The sequence below is a fragment of the Corvus moneduloides genome, chromosome 6, assembly GCF_009650955.1.
Source record: "Corvus moneduloides isolate bCorMon1 chromosome 6, bCorMon1.pri, whole genome shotgun sequence".
Taxonomy (NCBI): domain Eukaryota; kingdom Metazoa; phylum Chordata; class Aves; order Passeriformes; family Corvidae; genus Corvus; species Corvus moneduloides.
In genome coordinates this window covers 33,550,869-33,571,435 of record NC_045481.1, presented here as the reverse complement: position 1 = coordinate 33,571,435, position 20,567 = coordinate 33,550,869, and the positions used below count along the sequence as shown (strand labels likewise).

The following is a 20,567-nucleotide window of genomic DNA, read 5'->3' as shown; positions in this document are numbered from 1 at the left end:
AGAGCCGCGGGCTCAGCCAATCGCGTCACCTCCTGCCGAGCCCGGGGGACACGTGACGGCAAGCGGCACGCCCGGGGCCGCGCGCGCATCCGGGTTTCGTCCCCTGCGCGCGGGCACCGCCTCGCGCGGGGGCGGGCCCGAGTCACGTGACGGCGGCGGCGGCGACAGTGGCGGCAGCCGGGCCGGCCCAGCCGGTGACAGCGGTGACAGCCCGAGCCGGCCCCGCCGCGCTGCGCCCCGCGCCCCGCCGCAGCCATGTCGGCCAAGGACCGCATCGAGATCTTCCCCTCGCGGATGTGAGTGTCCGCCGGGACGGGTCGGGACAGCGCCGAGGGGGGAGCGAGGGGGTTCCGTGCCGTGCCCGAGACGGCGGGAGCGGCGGCTCTCGGGGCGCTCAGGGCTCCTCTGTGGGGCTCGGCGCTGGGAGTCGTTGCGCCGGTTGTGTGCGCGCTGCGCCACCGAGTGAGGCTCCCCCGGTTCTGTGATTGAGCAGCTGAGGGCCGCTAGTCCTCAATTTCAGTTTCTGATTCCAGGCTCCATCAGCTCTGTCAATCCTCAGAGGGCCAAGGCAGGGCCCGACACCGAGATGCCGGGTGTGGTATTTAAAATCGTGATTACGCAAACCTTACTTAAAAAAGAACAGTTTGCAGAATGTATGTGTAGGAAAAATGGACAAATGGAACCACAGCTTCCCTTAACTCTGCAAGAGACGATACTGCTGTACGAGAGGTCCATAAAGTGTTAAAAAAGAAGAAGGAAGTAAAGTGCTCCCACTGTAGTGGAGAGTCAGGTAATTTTCCAGATCCAGGCAGCAAACTATTTGTCATGAAATCACATGTCTCCTGAGAAGGCTTAGAAAGCCGCCAACATTGAAACAAAAACACTTGAATAAAATTTCTGGTTTATTAATGTTGTTCAGTTTCTCTTCAGAACCCTCCGGGACAGACAGACTTTGCTTTAAGGTGAAAGGCTGTTTCAAATCTTCTTGCATAAAAGTGGGTTGATGCCTGCACATAATCTTTATAATAAAAAGGATGCTTTGCAGGACAGAAAACCTCAAACATAAAATAATAATTCTTCACTCTGTATGAGCTCAGGACATAGAAAGTAACAGTTTATATGGAAAGGTTAATACATGGTAAAGGTTCTGTTTTGAAATTCAGTTTAGAAATAAACTATTGCATACACAGGAATTATTGCATACACTGTCATCTGGTCTCGCTCTTTGGTAGTGCTCTTTTCATTCAGTTTAGGTGTTCAAGGAGGGGGCACTTCAATCACTTTTGAAAGGTGTCTGTTTTTGTGGGGTGATGTGTTATTCTGTCATGAGGGTGGTCATGTACAGAGGCCTAATATTTACAAGCCTGGTTTCAAACGAGGTGATAGACAATAATGTGGGTGGTGTTCCCAAAGGAATATAAGTTAGAATGGCAAAATAAAGATGACCTGTGTCTGCAACAATTAATTTTGTTAACTGACAGAAGAGGATTTCACAAGGTTTATTTTTTATGTTGGTTTTGGGGGGGGGTTTTATTGTTATAAGGTGGCTTGCTAGTGTGAGCCTCTTCTGTACTGGATGTCTTCAATTCCAGAAGCTGCTCAGTTTCCTTGAGAGTAAACAAGACTTTGTTTATTGCACTCTCAGAGCAAGTGAGATCTTGCTTGAACTAGAAGGCCAGCCAGTCTCTGGCAGCTGGTGAACAGAGCGAACAAGTTAGTTCAAGGTGATGACACACGTGCTTGTTGGGAAAGTAAAATTGCCTTTTTACTCTCTGATTTTATAAGAAAATCATAAACATTCATAAAGTTTTCATAGTTTTCAGTTACGCGTATTTGGTAGATGTTAACAGAGCTATTCTCATCATGTGCCAGTAGATGTGACCAGTAATGGATTCCACTGTGAGATAGAATCTTAATTATACTTACTTTTCCAAGGTCAGAGAGGAAGTGTGTAAGGACTTGAATGTTGTCCTTTGTGTACAGCGGCTGCATGCAGAAAGTAGCACAGTTCCTAATTTCATACAGGAAACGTATAAGTGTGCTGCTGGAAGTAAAGGGTATACAAAGCAACAGCTAACTCACTAATATCTCTTTTAAATGGTTGCTACTTTTGATTGTCTTTAATAGCTTGTAGATCTCCCATTCAGCATATGAAGATAAGGAAAATCAGAATGTACAACTGCTGTATCTTCTTGCTCTGTAAAATCAGAACATGGCATCAACAGTTATGATCACATGAAGAATTTGCTGTGTTGTCTGATTTTGAGAAGATGACATAGCAGTAAAAGAACTTAAATGCAATACCAGTGTGACAGTGACAGTGGGTATTTGGAATAGTTTGATTTCTGGTACTTCTAAGTCATGAAGAAAAATGAAAACTCTTATTTCCTGTTATGGAATAGATAGATGTCTTGTCAAATTTTTCATGAGCTTTGACTTCACAGATAATAATCTTGTAGTTCTCACTGAAAATGGAGATATATATAAATTCCCTTGATTTTAAATGGGAATTTAAAATTCTCTCCTGAAGTGGCCATCTTGTTTTACTGCAATGGTGTTTCTCTGTTGCTTCATAATTTCAATCATATGCATGTCAAAAAACTTCACATAGGTTTTTTTCCTAATCCATTCAGATGATGCAGGATGTTTTTTCTTTATTTCTCTGCTTACCAGGGCTCAGACCATCATGAAGGCTCGTTTGAAAGGAGCCCAAACAGGTCGTAACCTCTTGAAAAAAAAATCTGATGCTTTGACGCTTCGATTCAGGCAAATCCTTAAGAAAATTATTGAGGTAGGTAAATTAGAATTTTCCTTTGTTTGGCTCACTTTACTTGAAATCTGTCTGTTCTGTCTGTTGTGCATTCCTGTTCTGCTAACTTCATTAGATAGGCTGGAATATAGGACAACTTTCTAGATAACCTGTTTTTTGTAAGTGAGACTGCTGAGGACACATGAGCAGAATTACGTTTTTTGGCTGCCATGATACAGAAACTTGGAAGAGTTAATATTCTTCACCTCTTTCCTGATAGTCTTAGCCTCTGCACTCTTTTGTGTCCCAAGTTCCCTATCATCTCTTCTATATTACAGGGAATTTGCTCTGATGCTGCCAAATAGTTTAGGAATGGTATTAACATGTTCTGTAGCCCCATTTTTGTTGCTTTACCTGGCTTGAGGGGGTACTGCAGATCTATGTTTCCTGCATGACTAGGTACAGTAGCAAGCAGTTTTGTCCAGATGGAACTTGTTCCTTTATGAGGAAACACAGAGTCCTGCTTCTTCCTTTGCAACATGGATGACAAATCTGAGATAGTCAGTAGAGCCTAATATGGGTTGTTCTGTTCTGCCATACCAGATGGGTTTAGTTGTACTGTTTTAGCTGCAGCTGCTGCAGTGTCTGTGGTTAGCAGTGGTCCTTTGTTGCCACACTGTAGGCAAGCTCTCCTCACTCTGTGTCATTGTTTCCTGTAGATTGTCTAACATAAAAAGGCTGGGGTTTCTCGATAGCGTGGTTTTTAGCTACAAGGGCTACAAATCTGTAAAAACTGGGAAAAACAGAGTGGGAGGAGAGTGCAGCTTCACAAAGTTGCATACATTTATATGTTGAAAAACAACTTCAGTTGTCTCATAATATTCCATACAGTGTGAAAGAAAAGTATTTTCCTACTTTATTGTTGTGATTTCACCCCCATGTAATATAATTTAATGATTATTAAGAAAAACGAATCTTCTGCTGTTTCTATGAGTTCTACACTGTGAAACAGCTGAAATATTTCTTCTTTTTGCCAGTCACCTGGGAATTACAATTTTCAGTTGAGAGTATGTTATGCATATAGGACTTTCTCACTCTCTTCAAGTTCTCATTCTTCTCTTTATGCTGCTCATTTATCCTAGAAAAGGAGTAACAATGTGCCTTGTATTTGCTGCCTTTTTATGTTTTTTAAACAGACTAAGATGCTGATGGGTGAGGTGATGAGAGAAGCTGCCTTTTCACTTGCTGAGGCAAAATTCACAGCAGGAGATTTCAGGTGAGGATTTCTAGGCTTGCATGAGGATGTTGTACCCATGGGAAAGAGCTATCAACAAATTATTTTCTCTTTTGAAAAAAAAATAGTAACATTCTTAAATGCACTTAAAAAAAGATGACAATGGACAGGATGAACTGAATTCTGTTACGTAAAGGTGGGAGACATCAGTGCAGCAGAGAGAGAACTTGCATGATGAAAACATACTCCATTGGAAGCTAAACAAAGCAGAAAGATTAACAGAATGTTCTTTTTGTCACAGTCCTTGATTTCAGAAGGTGTTGATTTTTGCAGCTTGGAATAAAAAATATAGGGAGGTGAGAATTTATATCAGAGTATTGGACAATTTGTTAATTTGGTCTTTCATGTGAGTTTGAGGGACAGATGTAATGTGTGCTCTTTGCTGGCAGTAAGTCACACAGTGATTTTACCCGTTGTTCTAATCTCCTACCTCACTGACCTATGACTCACTAGGGCTAGTGAGGGCTGCATGCAAGAGGGGAAACAAATACTTTTCCTCCAGCAGGATACTTTAATTGTATTTTAGTAAATTACAGTTCTGTCTAGGGTGTTTTAAGTGTGCATGGACCTTGTGGAGTAAAGTTGGGGAAGTGTTAAAGATTCAGCTGATAGTACTACCAACTAATGGGGAAGAGCCAAGTGATCAGACACAGTAGTAATCTGCGTGCTGCTGAAGAAAAGTCTTTTTGCCCTTTCATTTGGATATAGCGCTGTGTCCTGTCCTAACTAGTCACTGTGTTTAGCTATAAACAAGTCAGATTCCACCCTGTAAGTAAACTGGACTTCAGCAGGAGTTAGCTGTAGTGACCTGTGCTTGGAAGACCTTAAGTTACTTTAGAATGCTTCAAGATGAATTGTTGTACAAGTTCAAGTTTGTTAATACAGTAGTTAGTGGGTAAACAAACTCATTAATAGTCTGTAAGAACAAATACTTAGAGACTAAAATGAATAAAATGTTGTGACCTTGGTTTGCATTTGAAGCCTTGAAATTCCTTCACATTCATTATGAAAAAAATCTCACAGGTTGATTAGACTCATGTTATTAAAATAGTTTGCCAGATAACTGGCTCGTTTTTTAGCTATGCTTTGTCAACTTGGTCTAAGACATTTTTAATGTTACATTTCATAGACTCTGCATCTTTTCCAAACTTTGCTGGAAACCTATTTCTTTCAAAGCTTCTGTGTTAGCTTTGAAGACTGTGCAAAGAATTGCATAGAGAACTGAGCTGACAGCACTTTCCAGGTCCTTGCAGCTATTTGATAACTGATTCATCTTGTATATAATGATGAGTTAATGAACCACTTCAGCTTTCCTGATTAAGATGTATGTTTTCTTCCTTACAGTACCACTGTGATCCAAAATGTGAACAAAGCACAAGTCAAGATCAGAGCTAAAAAAGACAATGTAGCAGGTGACTCTTTTCCAGGCCATGAGTATTTCAACTCATAAGGGAATTGTGGGAGGAGACTTGGAAATAGGCAGGAATGTATCCAAACACTGTCTCCTTTTTTTCTTACTTATCTAACAATGGGAACACTTGTAATTTGTTGGTTTTTTCACATACAGCTTATGATTTTTGTATTTGGTTATTTACCTCTCATAAAATAAAATGGATGTGTGTAAACTGCAGTCCAATTTCTGTATCTCTGGACAAAGCACAACTTCTGTAAAGCTTTACTGGAAAATAGATCAGGAAATTAAGTCCCAAAGTTAAAAAAATTTCATGCAATTTTCTATCCACAGTTGTCCATGAAGAAAACAAGACAGATAAATCAGGATTGAATGATTAAAATATTCCTTAAGCAAAGGGAAAATATGACTAAACAGAAACGTAATAAAACTGAATAAACCAGAATACTTCCCTGAATTTTCCGTGGGTCTTGATGCCTGTGAGCTCAACACAATTCTGAAGTTCCATATTATATGTCAGAACCAGCATGACTTGATCATTCCAAGCTATATAGGAATATCTTGTAAACAAAGCTTCTGACATTACATAATTAGAAGTAAAAGTGAGCTGTACTTAATAAATTTATAACCCTTTATGTCTCTTACATGCATTTTTGTTCACTCTTGTCAGGTGTAACCTTGCCAGTTTTTGAGCATTACCAGGAAGGAGGGGACAGTAAGTATAACCCAAGTGTTTTCTGTCTTTATGTTCTTATGGCTATTCCGTGCTCATACAGAAATACTTGTCGTATCTTGATGGTAAGTCAGTTTACATCATAGGCATAGGGGTACTTACTTCCTTTGATGCTTTGCCCTGGTGCTGTGACATGGAGGGATTATTAGGGACTGTAATAGATTCTACTTTCCTAAATCAATGAGTTTTTCAGGTGAGGAGAAGACTTGTCTCGTATTTCCAGATTTTGAGACTGCTGAGTCTTACTAGGGACATGCACAACATAAACCAATATAAAGACAATTTGCTAATGGGCAAAGGCTTTAATGTCTCACTTGATGAACTCTTTATATCCCTGTAGTGTGTAAAGTATTAGTTTTTATCTAGGAAGGAAACACTACAGTAGCAATAGTAACAATTTTTTTTTTTCAGGCTATGAGCTCACTGGCTTGGCCAGAGGTGGAGAACAGCTGGCTAAGTTGAAGAGGAACTATGCCAAAGCTGTGGAGCTGCTTGTGGAACTGGCCTCGTTGCAGGTTGGTGGGAGTTAAAAAAGAACGGGATCGTTGGTTTCTCGCTTTTCTGAAATGAAAGTACCATCTCTCAGTACTTGTAGCTTAACCTAGTCCCAGTGCTGTACAAAGATGAAAACCTTTTCTTACCTATATTACTGCTTCGGAGAAATCCTTATTCCTTAATGCTAAGAAAACACTTTTTGGGAGAGTTGGTATTTGTAACTGCTGATGTTCAGTATTCAGCGTGCTAGTGACAGTAGTAGAAAACACTCTGCTTCTATCAAGGACATTGTTTGTAAAGCTACATTATAGACATGGCTTTCAAGTGCTATTTGATTTTTTGTACAGAATTGATGGAAATGTTGAATTTATCTTGTTATTTATTAATTATTTAATCCCATTCCATCAGACATCCTTTATTACTTTGGATGAAGCCATTAAAATAACAAACAGACGTGTGAATGCAATTGAACATGGTGAGTATTTTTCCATTTGGGAAATTTCCATTTTCCATTTCCATTTTTCTGCCTCCATGCAAGATGAGCGTCAGGGTCAAGGAAGCCACTCTTCTCTTTCTTTCTAGTAGAATTTCTCACCAGTTCAAGAATGCTTTCTAGAAAGCATTACAATTAAACATATTGCAAGAAAGAAAAAAAAGCCCAGCGGAATGGAGTGGAGGACACAGAGATAAATGAATAGGCAAGCATGAGAAAGTAATCAGGAAATTGTACTGATAACCTACAGGACAAAAGTGTCACAAACATTCTGGAGTCCCTGCTAGTGACTTTGACTTAACTGGTCAAGCCTGTTGACCAGAAGCAAAAGATAGTGATGTTTCTATGTGTTAAGATGTTCCAATAGCTAGCATAATAAACTTCAAATAACTAAAATACATTTACCTTTAAATCACTCTAACAAACTTTGAAACTGTAATAACAATGCCCTATGTGGAGAGGCTGGTGACTTCTTGGTTTTGGATGGAACAGTCCTTATGTCAACCCTGGAATTTTCCTTTGATCTGAATTCTTTATTCTTCATGTTCTTGTTTGTAAATTTGTTTCTTGCCATTTCTTAAGTACTGCTACAATCCCAGTATTGGCTGTGATTCCTTTTGCTGCAGTGTCCAGACTGCTTTGATTGTTTCAAGTTGCTTTCTGAGTTTTGATGTCCTGGATTTAAGAGTTCTTGCATGTACACAATAACATATTTCAGTCCATGTTTCCAAATCATCCTATTCAGCAGTTTTTCAACCTATTCAAACTGGTTTCTTTGAACATGCAGGCCTTAAATGCAGCTTATCACTGAGAATTTGACTTAGAAAAGGTTTCCTCTGCAGCCTTCCAAAAAATTTTGGTAGTGCTGATAACAGGTTTCTTCTTTCAACAAATGATTCTGACACAGAGCTTGCCCGGTTTGGTGTTAAAGCTGTGTTTAGTGTCTTATCTTTTCTCTTGTGATTGTGTCGTATTTAGTTTTCATGATGGCCCTTTTAAATGGAGATAATTCTGAATAAAGGCGCTATACTGAACAGAAGTTTCTGAACCAATGCGGTGGAGGAACATTGTTTTAATTCAAATTTTGCCCACTTCTCAGGACTGTTTTATATTTTATGTACTTGTCCATCAGGAAATAGTACGATCTTCCATGAAAGACATAAATTTCCCCTAGCCAAAAGAATTACTAGATTGACTTCAAACAACATCTGTGCACTACATTAGATAACTTCCTGGCTAATATAACAGCAGTCCCAACAACTTTCTTATTTATATTTTTTTTAGTGATTATTCCCAGGATCGAGCGTACTCTTTCTTACATCATCACAGAACTGGATGAACGAGAACGAGAGGAATTCTACAGGTAAATATCAAAAGAGTAGACTGGTCTCTTCCTAAAATAGACCATTCCTCTGAAGGGAATTAGGAGAACTGTTCACCAAATCTGGCAGCAAACACTGTTAAAACATGACTTCATGCTTACTGCATGTTGAGTTTCCACAGCTGGGCACTCAGAGCTCACCAATTACTTGTCTGGAAGTTATACGTGAATCCCTTCCATTAAGTTGTATATAGCTGTCATTTTTCTTCCAGAGGGAATGATGTGATACAGTACACTGAGGTGTTCTGCTTTAAGGAGACCTTTGCCAATAAAGTCAATGTTCTGGGCTACCTGAAACAAAAATGTCAAACCTGAAATGAATCAAAGAGGAATGAAGTTGATTAAAGGCAAGCAGAGTAGTATAATACAGTGTGCAGGGTTAAGAATATAATTTGGAGTTTGGTTAAGAGTTTCAATTGCAGCAGCTAGCAATAAAAGACTTTTATTTTTGCCATTTTGCCAAATTTGGTATTTGTTACAGAATTTTTTCCAGGTAGCTTTATCAAATCCAAGTTGTATGGCATCTTAGATGCTAACCTATTGTATGAAAACATTTGCTTCACAGATAAAGCTGCATTTCTCTTCACAGGCTAAAAAAGATCCAGGAAAAGAAAAAAGTCTTGAAAGAAAAATCTGATCAAGAACGGGAGCTGCGGAGGGCTGCTGGTGGGGAAAGTGAGCCAGCCAATCTCTTAGCAGAAGAGAAGGATGAAGACCTTCTCTTCGAGTAACCCTGCAAAGTTGTTGTATATGGAGCAGGGGACCCAAAGTACAGAATGTCCAGTTGAAATATAATTCAAGACATGTTGCCTCCAAGATACTTCTGTGGCTTCTCATTTGGTGTCCAAGTCTTGAGCTGAATGGATTGTGGATTTCTCCTGGGAGATTAGAAATCTGGGAACTTGACTATAGCATAGGAGGAAAGGCAGAAATGGGTCAGATGCTTTACTATCAGGAAAGTCTTCTATTCCATGTTCAGCCTGTTTCTTCACTTAGTAGGAATGACTGTTGATAGCTATATTTTTTTGAAGGATGGTTCTGGATTTGCCTAATCAGATTCATCTAATTGCTCCCCTTCCTAGTAAAAGCAGAGAAAAATGTTACTTAGGGAGGAGGATGCATGGGATAGTCTTTACTGCTGACTTATTAATGTTCAAGTTGCTTAAAGCCAGTATTGGCACAGCTGAAGTCAAATGCCTGTAAAGGAAACTCTGGTTTTCTAACCTGTTCATGAAATCCACAGTCTTCTGTGATCTATTTTCATTGCACGATTGTTACCATTGGCCTAAAATAACTACAGTTTTAATTAGAGGTTCTGCCAAGTTGTGTACTGTCTGTGCTAGAAACAAGTGTAAATTTTACCTGTTAAAATACCTGGTGTCTGGCTCAAGTTGCTAGAATATGGCAGTCTTAAAAGCTGCTTGTGTTGATTTCAAAATAAAACCTCTGCTTCACCCCCTGCCCCTGACTTGGAAACCACACTGAGCACATCTCTTACAGCCTGTGCCCACACTTACTTAATCTTTACTGCTTTAAGTAAGTAACCATGGAGAAGTGACTCCCTCCTGCCAAAAGTATATAGAAACAGCTATCCAGCTACATGTTGCTGCAAATCTTCATTGCTTCAGTAGGCTGGCAAGCGCAGCAGGGTTGAACATACAGCAGTCCGCCCTTCCTGTGATTCTCATGTCCAGGGCTCATGAGTGGAGTCCAGGAGAATGGCTGATCAGCAGGCTGTCACTAAACCCTGCTCAGTTTGAAGACCTGTTTTCCTAAAGACAGAAGCACAGAATCATTTAGGTTGTAAAAGACCTCTAAGATCAGTGAGTCCAACCTTTGACCAGTCACCACCTTGTCAGTCCACAGCACTAAGTGCCAGGTCCAGTCATTCCTTGAACACATTGGTTGTGTTCTTTTTCTTGAACACATTGGTTTGCAATCAGCAAACTGAACACATGCCCCAGAACTAATGCTAGCTTATGGCTTCTGGTACTACAAGTCTAGTTTGTTCAAGGTAAGCATCTTGTGTTAAACATGATCCAGCAGATGCAGGGTAAGTGCAAGGAAATAAATTTCTGTTAACATCTTTAAAAAATCATTTTAAATTGTATGAATAATAAGGCTATTTCTTTTTTCTTGTGAAGCTGCAGACAGCACAGCTGAACAGTAAGTCCATGGTCTGTTGTATAGATCCAGCTTGAAAGAGACACTGTAGCTCTGCAGACCTGCTGTTGCCTCTCGCACAGGATGGATGGTGTCAGAAGGTGCATAGAGCATCCCGTAGGGCACTGATGGGTCACAGCATGTTTCACACATTCAGCAAAGTGGCAGAAAGAAGATTCTCAAGATCCACTACAAGAAGTAAAATTGTACAGTGATTTATTTTAAATCTAGAAATATTTTACATTTTTACATTAGTGTGCAGTTCATGATGTCTCAAAATACAGAGTGCAGGTACACGTATAAAAGTACAGTGTGGGGCTAACCACAGGTCTCAGTAAAGTTACCTTAACTATTTAAGGCATGGAACCCCCCCATCAAATATTTTAAAAAGTCACATTTAATTACATTCAAAAATTATTTTATGCAATGCAGCTAACATTTATTTTTAATTAAATCTGGACTGGTAAAACCACAGATACCCTCATTTCAGTCTGATACAGCTCACTACAAAGCCTGTGATCAGGTTGAAGAGTTTAACCAGTGAAGTCTATGTATTTTCTTATTCTTGAGGGAACTAGCACACATCTATCATGAAACAAGACAGAATAATTTCTTACACAAGGTAGTTCAGGTCCAAGCTGGCAGCAGATGGACAGCCAGGTACATATTTCAGTGCTGCTCAAGCCCTTCCTTTCAGCAGGAGACAAAGCTAACACTGGTTAAAAGCTATCATAGCACCTCTCTATGGATCTCAGGGAGTTCTGTGTGCCTTGGGAATTAAGAGAGTAGAGCTGAACTTCAAGCAATATGCTTTAAGTCTACATTCAAAAGCTCATTTGTATAAAAGCAGATTCTGTACACCATTTCAGAAAAACTGGGGAGACAAACATGAGTGAAATAACATTAATGGCATGATTTACTGAGACTGATGTTGTCTATGAACACTGAATACCTAAGGGGGTTCAGCAACCACCTTGAGGTGATTGTGACTGGCAGAATTTGGACAGCACCTACATAGCTGAGCTAGGTTAACCTTACTCAACCTGTTTTACTGCTTTCCACCTTCTTGTCCAGAAACATTCAATACCCCAAAGTGTAATATATCTACAATCATCTTTCTTTAAAAGCATAGAATCAGTACAGTTTTTCCAATATACCTGAACAATGTTGTTGTCATAACTATGGATGAAACTGAGAACATGCCTGCAATGTGAGGCAAAAAGCCATAATTTTGAATATCCAGCCCTTAGGCCAACAGTAGCACAGTATTATTTCTAACACTGACTTGAACTAAGATATTCAAGTTCCCACCCCATTTTCTTTTTGAAGAGTCGTTACTGATCCCCACTAATTGCTTAATTGCTTTTCAGCCCTAAATATTAATTAAACAAGCAAATAGTTTTGCTTTCTAACAAGACAGGAATGCACTCTATACTTCAATTTTTCAATACAAAGACGTACTGATTATTAGTTCAGTACCTATGACAGTTATCTGACAATTTCTTTATATCTGCTCTATACTTCGAGCTGTCTAACTATGGGTGTGAATTTGTTTCATTAACATTTTAAGAAAGAATATATGCAAGACAGAATGGAAAACAGTAACTACTTTTTCATCCTTCAACATTAGACAGGAGTGAACGACACATTGACATAACTCCAGTGTTTTATATGTAGGAACAAAGAAACACTATGGCTAAAAGAGATATTCACAGTTAAGGTTCTTTGTGCTATCCAAACCCAAACCAGCCAAGATACTACTATTCATTTAGTGTCAGCAACAACCGCCCTACTGCAGATGCACAGCCACGGTAGTTAAACCTTCACAGCCAGAATCGCTTGAGGATGCAGAGATGTTCCCATCTGCTCTGCAGAACACATTAGGATACAGACCTTGCATTTTGTTCCCTTGTTTCAAGTTTTTTAACAATTAAAAATACTCCCCTTTCTTGTGACTTCTCAGTCAGTTACCAGTGTTTTACACATATTTTCACTGCAGTACTGAGCAAATGTAGGACAATAGGCTGGCTAGTGAATTACAATACTCATAACACAGTAGCTACATTCAGCTATTTTAATTCCAGTTAGTTGTCCATTAGCCACAACATGAACCATTTGCAGAGATTAAAAAACCCCACTGTCTTCCAATGTTCAGCACATCAGTCTATATTAGTCAGTATTCTGTTATAAAACATGAAAATTTTAGTTGACTTTCAAGCAGCATCTTATAACTAGCTATTTTCACAAAAATATAACCTCTGCCTTTCTATCTCTACAGATCTGTGAAAAAGTGGCTCCAATCAGTCAGTATGTTTTAAAGAAAATACCATAAAAATAATCACGTCTAAAAGTTCAATATAATAGTCATCTTTGATTGGACCTAAAATTACTGTGCAGTCAAATCTGATTTTAAAAGTCTGACTAAAAAGACACAAGGATCGAAATATTTACATTATACACATTTTTCAATTACAGTGCTACTAGAAAGTGGAATGTTTGAGAATTAAAATATTAACTGAATCCTCACGGGGCAGCTCCAGACCAGACCAACATCTTCATTCTATGTATTTTTTGAACAGGAGAGGTTTCTCATTGACATTTTCACTTGTAGGTTATTTTTCTGCCCAATGATCTGTAGAATTATGCTCCTGAACTAGCATCACGTCCCACAAAGTCTTTAAGTTAAGTGTTAAATAACATTCATATTTATAACTATGTGACAGCATGGACTATATATATACACACAAACACACTTTAAATCTTTGTCATAAGGGTGATTCTAAGTTAAAAAAAGGTGGATTTATGTATAAAAGTAGTTGCTAGAAAATAAAAAATCTATCTAAAGCTTTAGAATTTAGTACTGACATGGTCTCCATTTCTAGACCACAGAGAAAGAAAACTTGGACAATCTTTAGATCAGTTAAATTGGCTCACAAGCTGATCAGCGTATTTTTCAGTAATACGCAACTTCAGTGGCAAAGGATGCAGCCACTGAGGTCTAGAGCTCACATGCATTTATACTAGAATTGGGCAGACCTACACAAGATCTGCTTGGAAAGGTAACTAGATTGAAGTCCATTTGCCCCTTGGAACTGCTCTCATCGTAGCCAGGTGGAGGGCACCCACTGGGGTTCTGTGTCAAGCTTATTTATTAACCGAAGTAACTCTTGATATGCCTTATCAAGATCAGAATTCACAATTGCTGTATCAAAGTAGTGGCCATTGTTCTGTTCCATCTCCCTTGTCTTCTCTATGATTTCTCTCAGCTCTTCTGGCTGCAATCAGAAACAGCGAGTTAGTGTAGGTGTGTAAGCCTCTCCCCCACAGTAACAGCAGGGAAAGGGAACAACTCCCATTTTTTTACACAAACTCTCATGGTGTTGCTATCGGCTGTTGAAAAGTTTACAGGAACACTCAACCATGATCGATATTTGAAAGCTAAGGGCATTCAAGAAAATCCCGACTGATTGGCGATGAGTGGCAAACAGTAAGTAACTGCCCCAGGCTGAAGCAAATGAGGAAGATCTAGCACTGCTCACTGCACAACACTTATCTCACTGAAGAAGACTGGAGATGGGAGAGATGGCGTAAAACAAAGTCTGAACAGTGCAGAACAAGAGAGATTCTGCTGGCACTACCAACACCAAAGAGCCAAAGGAGACAGCTGTCACTGGTGACAGTTTTCAATACGCAGCAGTGAGAGCCACAGCGAGAGTTACACATTTAAGCTGACCAAATCACCATAACATCAAGTGAATAACATCTGGGAGCTGGAAGGGAGTATGTCAAAAGCAAGAATATTGCAGTGTAGATAAATGATACAAAGGCAGAAGTAGAAATGTTTTGATTTCAGAATTTTTCTTACACTTAGATTATAAAAGTGTGTTTATTTTTCTCTTCTGCAACTTATTTTTGTATTGTATAAAGAAATATTCAGGTATAATTTTTGAGTTAATTTTCTAAGGAGGGTATTTCAAAAGGGACTTCAGGCCTCCAGGGTTTTTTCCTTAGTCATTATACACTCTCAATAAAATCAGAACAACATTAGGGCATACATCCAAGAAATACCCTTTTCTTTATCAGGTAAGGGGTTTAACTCAGTAGCATGTACCCAACTGAAATAAATACAACTCCAATACAATTAATCCGAAAGGAAACATGCACAGTGCAACACCAAGAAATGCATTCCATTTTTTTTTTTACAAATTGATTCCTTGACTACACTGCAATAAAAGTCCAGAACATACGTAAGATGGAATATTTATATAAAATAAAGTTTCCTTCATTGCATAAACATGAAGGAGGAAACATACCCATTTAAAGACTATGATTATACTTGACTCAGGGGCAGGTGGAGGAAAGGAAAAAAAAGAAAACTTCCCCTGTTTTAACACTTGGACTTGAATGGACTTTTAGATCTTGCACACAAGTAATAAATCACCCTTGCGTCAAGGAGAGCAAAACAACACAGCCATAGAACACAGTGAGTTATGTTTCCTGACAACAGCCGTGCCAGGAATAACTTTGAGTTACACTGGGAAGATTGTTTTTCCTCAGTATGACCTGCATTATGCTCGATTAGCACTTGGAAGATACTGTGGTGGCAAAGGGCTCCCACCCATCGGGGGAGATTTTTGTTAAAAACCTGATGATAAACCTATTCCATTGCCTGAGCAATAAGCACTTGGTATATCATAGCCTGATCAGGAACTTTTCTGAACTTTCAGATGTCCTGGTTTAATCTTTAGCTTTAAAGTGCATTCTGCAGAACTGACTTCTGAGTAACTAAATCTGAACTGCATAAGCTCAGATCTTGGCCATTGACTCTGTTTAAAAATGAAAAGTGATCCCACAGGATCAAGCATTAAAATAATTTTATCTGAAGAGTTTTGGATTTTCAAGTAAATGCTTTTCTAAGGGCAGGTAAGTTCTCAAATGAAAACCAGTAATCCTTTGCTCCATAGAATTACTCCCAGGTTTACTTGAGAACAAAACTTGATTTTCCACAGTTTTGAAATAAAAGGTCATGTTTTTGTACCCAAATGCAGGGACCCCAATGCAAAAACACTGTGCCCCAAGATTACTGAATTAGCAATGCATTCCCTTGTCTAATACCTCTCACATCCCCTTAAGGCAAAAGCATCCTGAATGAACCCCTCCCTTAGCATGGTCTGCCTACCAACCTGGAGCACAGCTACACTGGTTCACTGCAATGGTAATTGCCAGTACCGTGTCCCAATTCCAAAGAAAGAGCACGTGCATTTGCTCACCAAACCCAGCATGGTTTCAGAAGAAGTGTAAGACACCTTACCTTTGGGTTTTTCCCTTCTTTGGCCAATAAAGCACGTAGTCTCTCTTGTGAAGGTGGTGCAACAAATATAATATATGGCTTCAAGTCAGAGTTACGTAGTGTTTTCAGTGACTGCAAAAATAGGATTTATTAAATATTTAACAATTCCACCCAGGAAAAGGACATTTGGTGATGCATTATTGACATGCTGTAATTGATAATATAGTCTTCAAACACAACAACTGTACAATATATTAACAACAATATAATTAACCGTAACAGTATTCAGAGTTCAGACACCATTTCCTATGAAATTTATATTCCAACATTTTTCAGCTTCATGAAACTGAAATAGTTACTTTTGTTCAAGAATATTCTTCATAAGTAAACTGAAGAAACAGATCTTTTGGTATCCAAAAGCAATAAAAAGGTCAGGTACACTGAAGTGAGTGTCTTGCAATGCTAAGGAAAGGTATCAGCTTTGAACAAAGACAAGAGTCTTTAAATAGTACCGTTTACTTGAAAAACTACAGTTTAGCCTTTTCGGTTTTGAAGGTAAGTACAAGGTATCAGACGCACTATTACTGTATGTGTAGCATATTGTTTTGTCAGGTTACATTAATACTGAGAGACAGGAAATGAAGGGCATCAAACTGTTGTTTGATTTTTCCAAAAGGCTCCCTCTCTCTATCTTGGGACAAGCAACTTGTCTCTGAGAAAAATTTTTATAGCCACAGAATTAGATACATTTTTAAAGAGTTACGAATTTTCATCTCATGACATGCTTTGCAATACCCATGAGCTATGCTAGTATAGTATCACATGGTCCCTACTTTTGATGACTAATTGATGACTAATGATAGCTTCAATACTACCAGATTTTACTGATGTGGCTGAGTTTTAGGGTTTCTTTTGCAGCATCTACAACAGCAGCAGACCTCATACATACATGTATCAGAAAACAGGCTGCATTCTCTGCCTCTTACCATGTTTGACTAAATTTCCAAACTGAGGTATGCAAGCATAGTTTTCCTCTTCATAACCAAAAGTTCACAGCTCAACAGTTTTTCAATACTGTTGATGTGATGTACTTCAGTCCTGAACTGTATCTGGAAACTGCAAAAACATTCCTGAAATGCAATTTCCAAGTATAATCGCAAAAAATTTCCTCTCCATCTTCAAAAAACCCAGAGATCATGCAGTAATTGGAAGATGGAGAGACAAAAATCTTATTTTAATTAATTTTTAAATTTACATGGTTTCCAGATACTTAAAAGCTGATGAAAACTAAGGCCCCATCACCTGCAGCACAGATAAAGATGCGCACATTTGCAAACAAGGAACTGGACAGAGTCAGCTGAGCATCACTGAAAGAAAACTTGGCATAAACATCAATATGGATCTTGAAAACACACTCATTTTATAAGACAGATAGAGCTCTATAGATATTCACAGTAGCTTCTACAATTAAAACATGACAGGCAAGAGCTTTGCCATACCTGGGTGTGGAGATTCAAAAGGCATATCTTGCCCGAGTTGATGACTTGCCGCACAGAGTCTATGCTCGTCCCATAGAGGTTCTTCTCAAACTCTCCGTATTCAATGAACTTCCCTGCAGCTATGTCACTCTCAAATGCCTGTCGGGAGATGAAATGGTAATCCCTGCCAGCTGTTTCAGTCTCTCGCCTACTCCGAGTAGTATCTACAAACAAGAGACAAAAATTAAATCGAGACAGTGATACACGTGTAGAATGGAAGAAAAGAAAGAGTATTTCTCTTAGCAGGCATATTGCTAATAATGCAAAATCCACCCCCTCCAACCCAACATAGGAAAAAGAAATCCGTGTATTTTATTTTCTACAATAAATGTCCCTGGTCAAATTAAGTTGTCAAACTTCATTTAGAAGTCTATTTTACATTATCTAGAGGAAAATTAGTAAATTATGAAAGGAATAGTTTTAACTGTGCAGTTGTGTTCTGAATGTGAAAACAGCTGTAAGTTTTTCAACAAATGCATATTGCTAAGTTGTCTGTAAACATAATCTAGGGTACATCAGACATTAAAAATACAATATTCACTGAAATATAAGTGGTTTGGAAGGGCACTAAAGCCATCTAAATTTAAATTTATGCAGGGCATTTGGTTAAAAATTTTTTGCCCAATATACCAGTTTCTTTTTTGAACTTCTGTAACTCATTCCAATTTTATTCAAACTGATATAAATGCATGTCTTATAATGCCTCTAGAACACTGTGTGTGTAACACTGGATTTGCATTAACTTCTCAAAGCTATTTTTTGCCACACACGAGATCATTTTATTTGTCCTTTTTTTTCAAGAGCTCAATATATCCTGCCCCAAACCCCCAAGCTCCTAATTACTATTTCCAACACAACAGGATTTGTCTGCAGCCAAGGTTTAGAATGAGGAATCTTATCTGCCTGCCACACTTACGAGGCACTGCGGAGGCAAAGCGATCCACTTCATTATTCATCAGTCTCTGCCGCAGCTCATTCTGGCCGCAGTTCTGGGGGCCAATCAGAACTATGGGACGTTTCCTATTTGCTGGCTGATGGTACAGTGACATTTCCTCGTAGGTCAAAATTTCCTCATTGTCATAATCTTGAGAGAGAACAATAAAACAGTCACAACAAACTCTACTGCCAGTTCCATGTATTGCCTGTCATGCAGTATCAGGTTTCAGGCAGTTCCTGACTCTGCCCAGCATCTGAGTCACCAAAGCAACAGAAGCCCAAAGATCATCACGTGCCCAGTAAGATGAGAATTTTTTTCCCTTTTCTTGGGAAAAAAAAATATTTCCACTTACTAGTCATCATATAACTAGTAGCATAAACACAAGAAACAACTTCTTTGCCGAAAAGTAAGTTTCTAATACAAGAGTAACACTTCATACCAAACGGCAGCAACCATCATCCCAATCCCAAAGTACTTTTGTGAAAACGTAGTATAAATAGCCTTAAAATGAAGAAAATTTCCATTTATGAAATTTAACTATGCAGAGTGAGATGATATTAAAAAGCCATAATAAACTGGTTCATCATTGTAAAATTATGAGTGCTTCTATGCCTAAATACTACCTGGTTTTTTCCCTTATCACCTGGTCTTTAATAAAGACACCAAGTGACCCTACAAATCCTTTCACTTCTTTTACATCTTTCACTAAATGCTACAACACAACATAGTATTGCTCTCACACAGAACTTTTACTGCTAGTATTTCTAACATTGTATCCTGAATTTCAGCATTCTTTTCACAAGGCTATTTGCAGATTATTTTATAGTTGTTTATAATTATACAAATTGTGCAAAAGTTATTCCTTACCATCATTTTTATTTGCATTGTATAAAACCTTTTTCCGTTTCTTTTTGTTTTTCTTCGCGCACCAGAGTTTTCCTAACCAAAATAAAAATTATGACAATCAAACACCCATACAACAAAAATCTTCCTGTTCCACCCTCTTGTTGGATCTTTAAAGTGGAGAATTTATTCTGCAGTTTTCAAAAGGTATAATATCCTTTTGTTGATTACAATGCTTTGGTGTGTTAAGCACATGTCAAGGACTTCAACCAAGCCGTGGCAGATAAAATTCTTTACGAAAAAGGGGGCTTTCCAAATTCTCTACATCACCCTAATTACATCACACAGTTGTGAAAAACCCATGTACTTTGCACAACAAAGTGTTACATTCAGGCTTGTATTTACATGAAGAATTTCAAAGAATCATCCCACTTGTATTACAAAAAAAAAAACCACACCACATGAATTTTCTAAAACTCCACCATGACAAGGTTCCATATAACACTAATTAACACCGCTATAAGAGATTTTTTTTTACTTGGAAAGCAAGCATATATCCCACCTGATTTTTCAGGCTCCTTGTCTTCTTCTATGGTTTGCTTCATTGCTTCTCTTTGTTGCTGAAAACTTTTTCCTTGATGCATTAAAAAAAGCACAAGAGTCATTAACATTTAGAAACCATTTCCATGCTTTTTTGTAATGACTTACTCATTTGACTTTTTCCTAAGCTTTTACATCTCTGAAGGTTCTAATAGAATATAACATACGAAAGAAAATTTAAAAGAGAAATTAAAAATTTAAAAGAGAAACTAAAACTGCTGCAAAACTGGTTTATTACTTCAAAAAATATATTAATCAAGAGAGACTTGCAGACCATTATTATACTAGACAGTTTTGCCTGGAAAAGTGAAACTACAGGGAAGACTACATTTCCCCACTCTGATGATGTGGTTTTCTAATTACTTTTGTATGTCAAATGTGTTCTATTTATATTAAATCTTTTGAACTTCAGCTTAAAATAGATTAGCCTATATTTAAATTAGTGTTTCTCTCAACTTACTCAAGCATCACAAAGTTACAGTGTGATATTCTGTGGAATTTGAAGTCTTTTGTTCACTGTGTTTAACAGAACAGCAGATCTTTAATGAAGTAGGCTGCAATACATATTGCAATGCAAAAATTATCAACAGTCTTCAGTGTATAAAAACTCTTTTACCCAAAGGCCCCCAACAGTGAGAAA

The 20,567-nt window shown here is 38.4% G+C and overlaps 2 protein-coding genes across 2 annotated transcripts in view; one reads left to right on the top strand and one right to left on the bottom strand.

The window, feature by feature from the left end:
* Positions 1 to 109: 109 nt before the first annotated feature.
* ATP6V1D (ATPase H+ transporting V1 subunit D) lies at positions 110 to 10,024 on the top strand. The gene is made up of 9 exons (XM_032111334.1): positions 110 to 296; positions 2,674 to 2,791; positions 3,946 to 4,025; positions 5,388 to 5,455; positions 6,125 to 6,169; positions 6,599 to 6,702; positions 7,091 to 7,157; positions 8,460 to 8,538; positions 9,146 to 10,024. The coding sequence occupies exons 1-9, from the start codon at positions 256 to 258 to the stop codon at positions 9,285 to 9,287; spliced, it is 744 nt and encodes a 247-aa protein (XP_031967225.1). The 5' UTR covers positions 110 to 255; the 3' UTR covers positions 9,288 to 10,024.
* An 894-nt stretch (positions 10,025 to 10,918) lies between these two features.
* The window catches only part of MPP5 (membrane palmitoylated protein 5), a 56,196-nt gene continuing 46,547 nt past the window's right edge, over positions 10,919 to 20,567 (bottom strand). Inside the window, exons 9-14 of the mRNA XM_032111333.1 lie at positions 19,890 to 19,961; positions 19,352 to 19,423; positions 18,464 to 18,631; positions 17,509 to 17,711; positions 16,031 to 16,141; positions 10,919 to 13,994 (exon numbers count right to left, since the gene is read on the bottom strand). Coding sequence (XP_031967224.1) covers positions 13,818 to 13,994; positions 16,031 to 16,141; positions 17,509 to 17,711; positions 18,464 to 18,631; positions 19,352 to 19,423; positions 19,890 to 19,961 — 803 coding nt within the window. The 3' untranslated portion in view covers positions 10,919 to 13,817. The remainder of the gene's footprint in view (positions 13,995 to 16,030; positions 16,142 to 17,508; positions 17,712 to 18,463; positions 18,632 to 19,351; positions 19,424 to 19,889; positions 19,962 to 20,567) is intronic.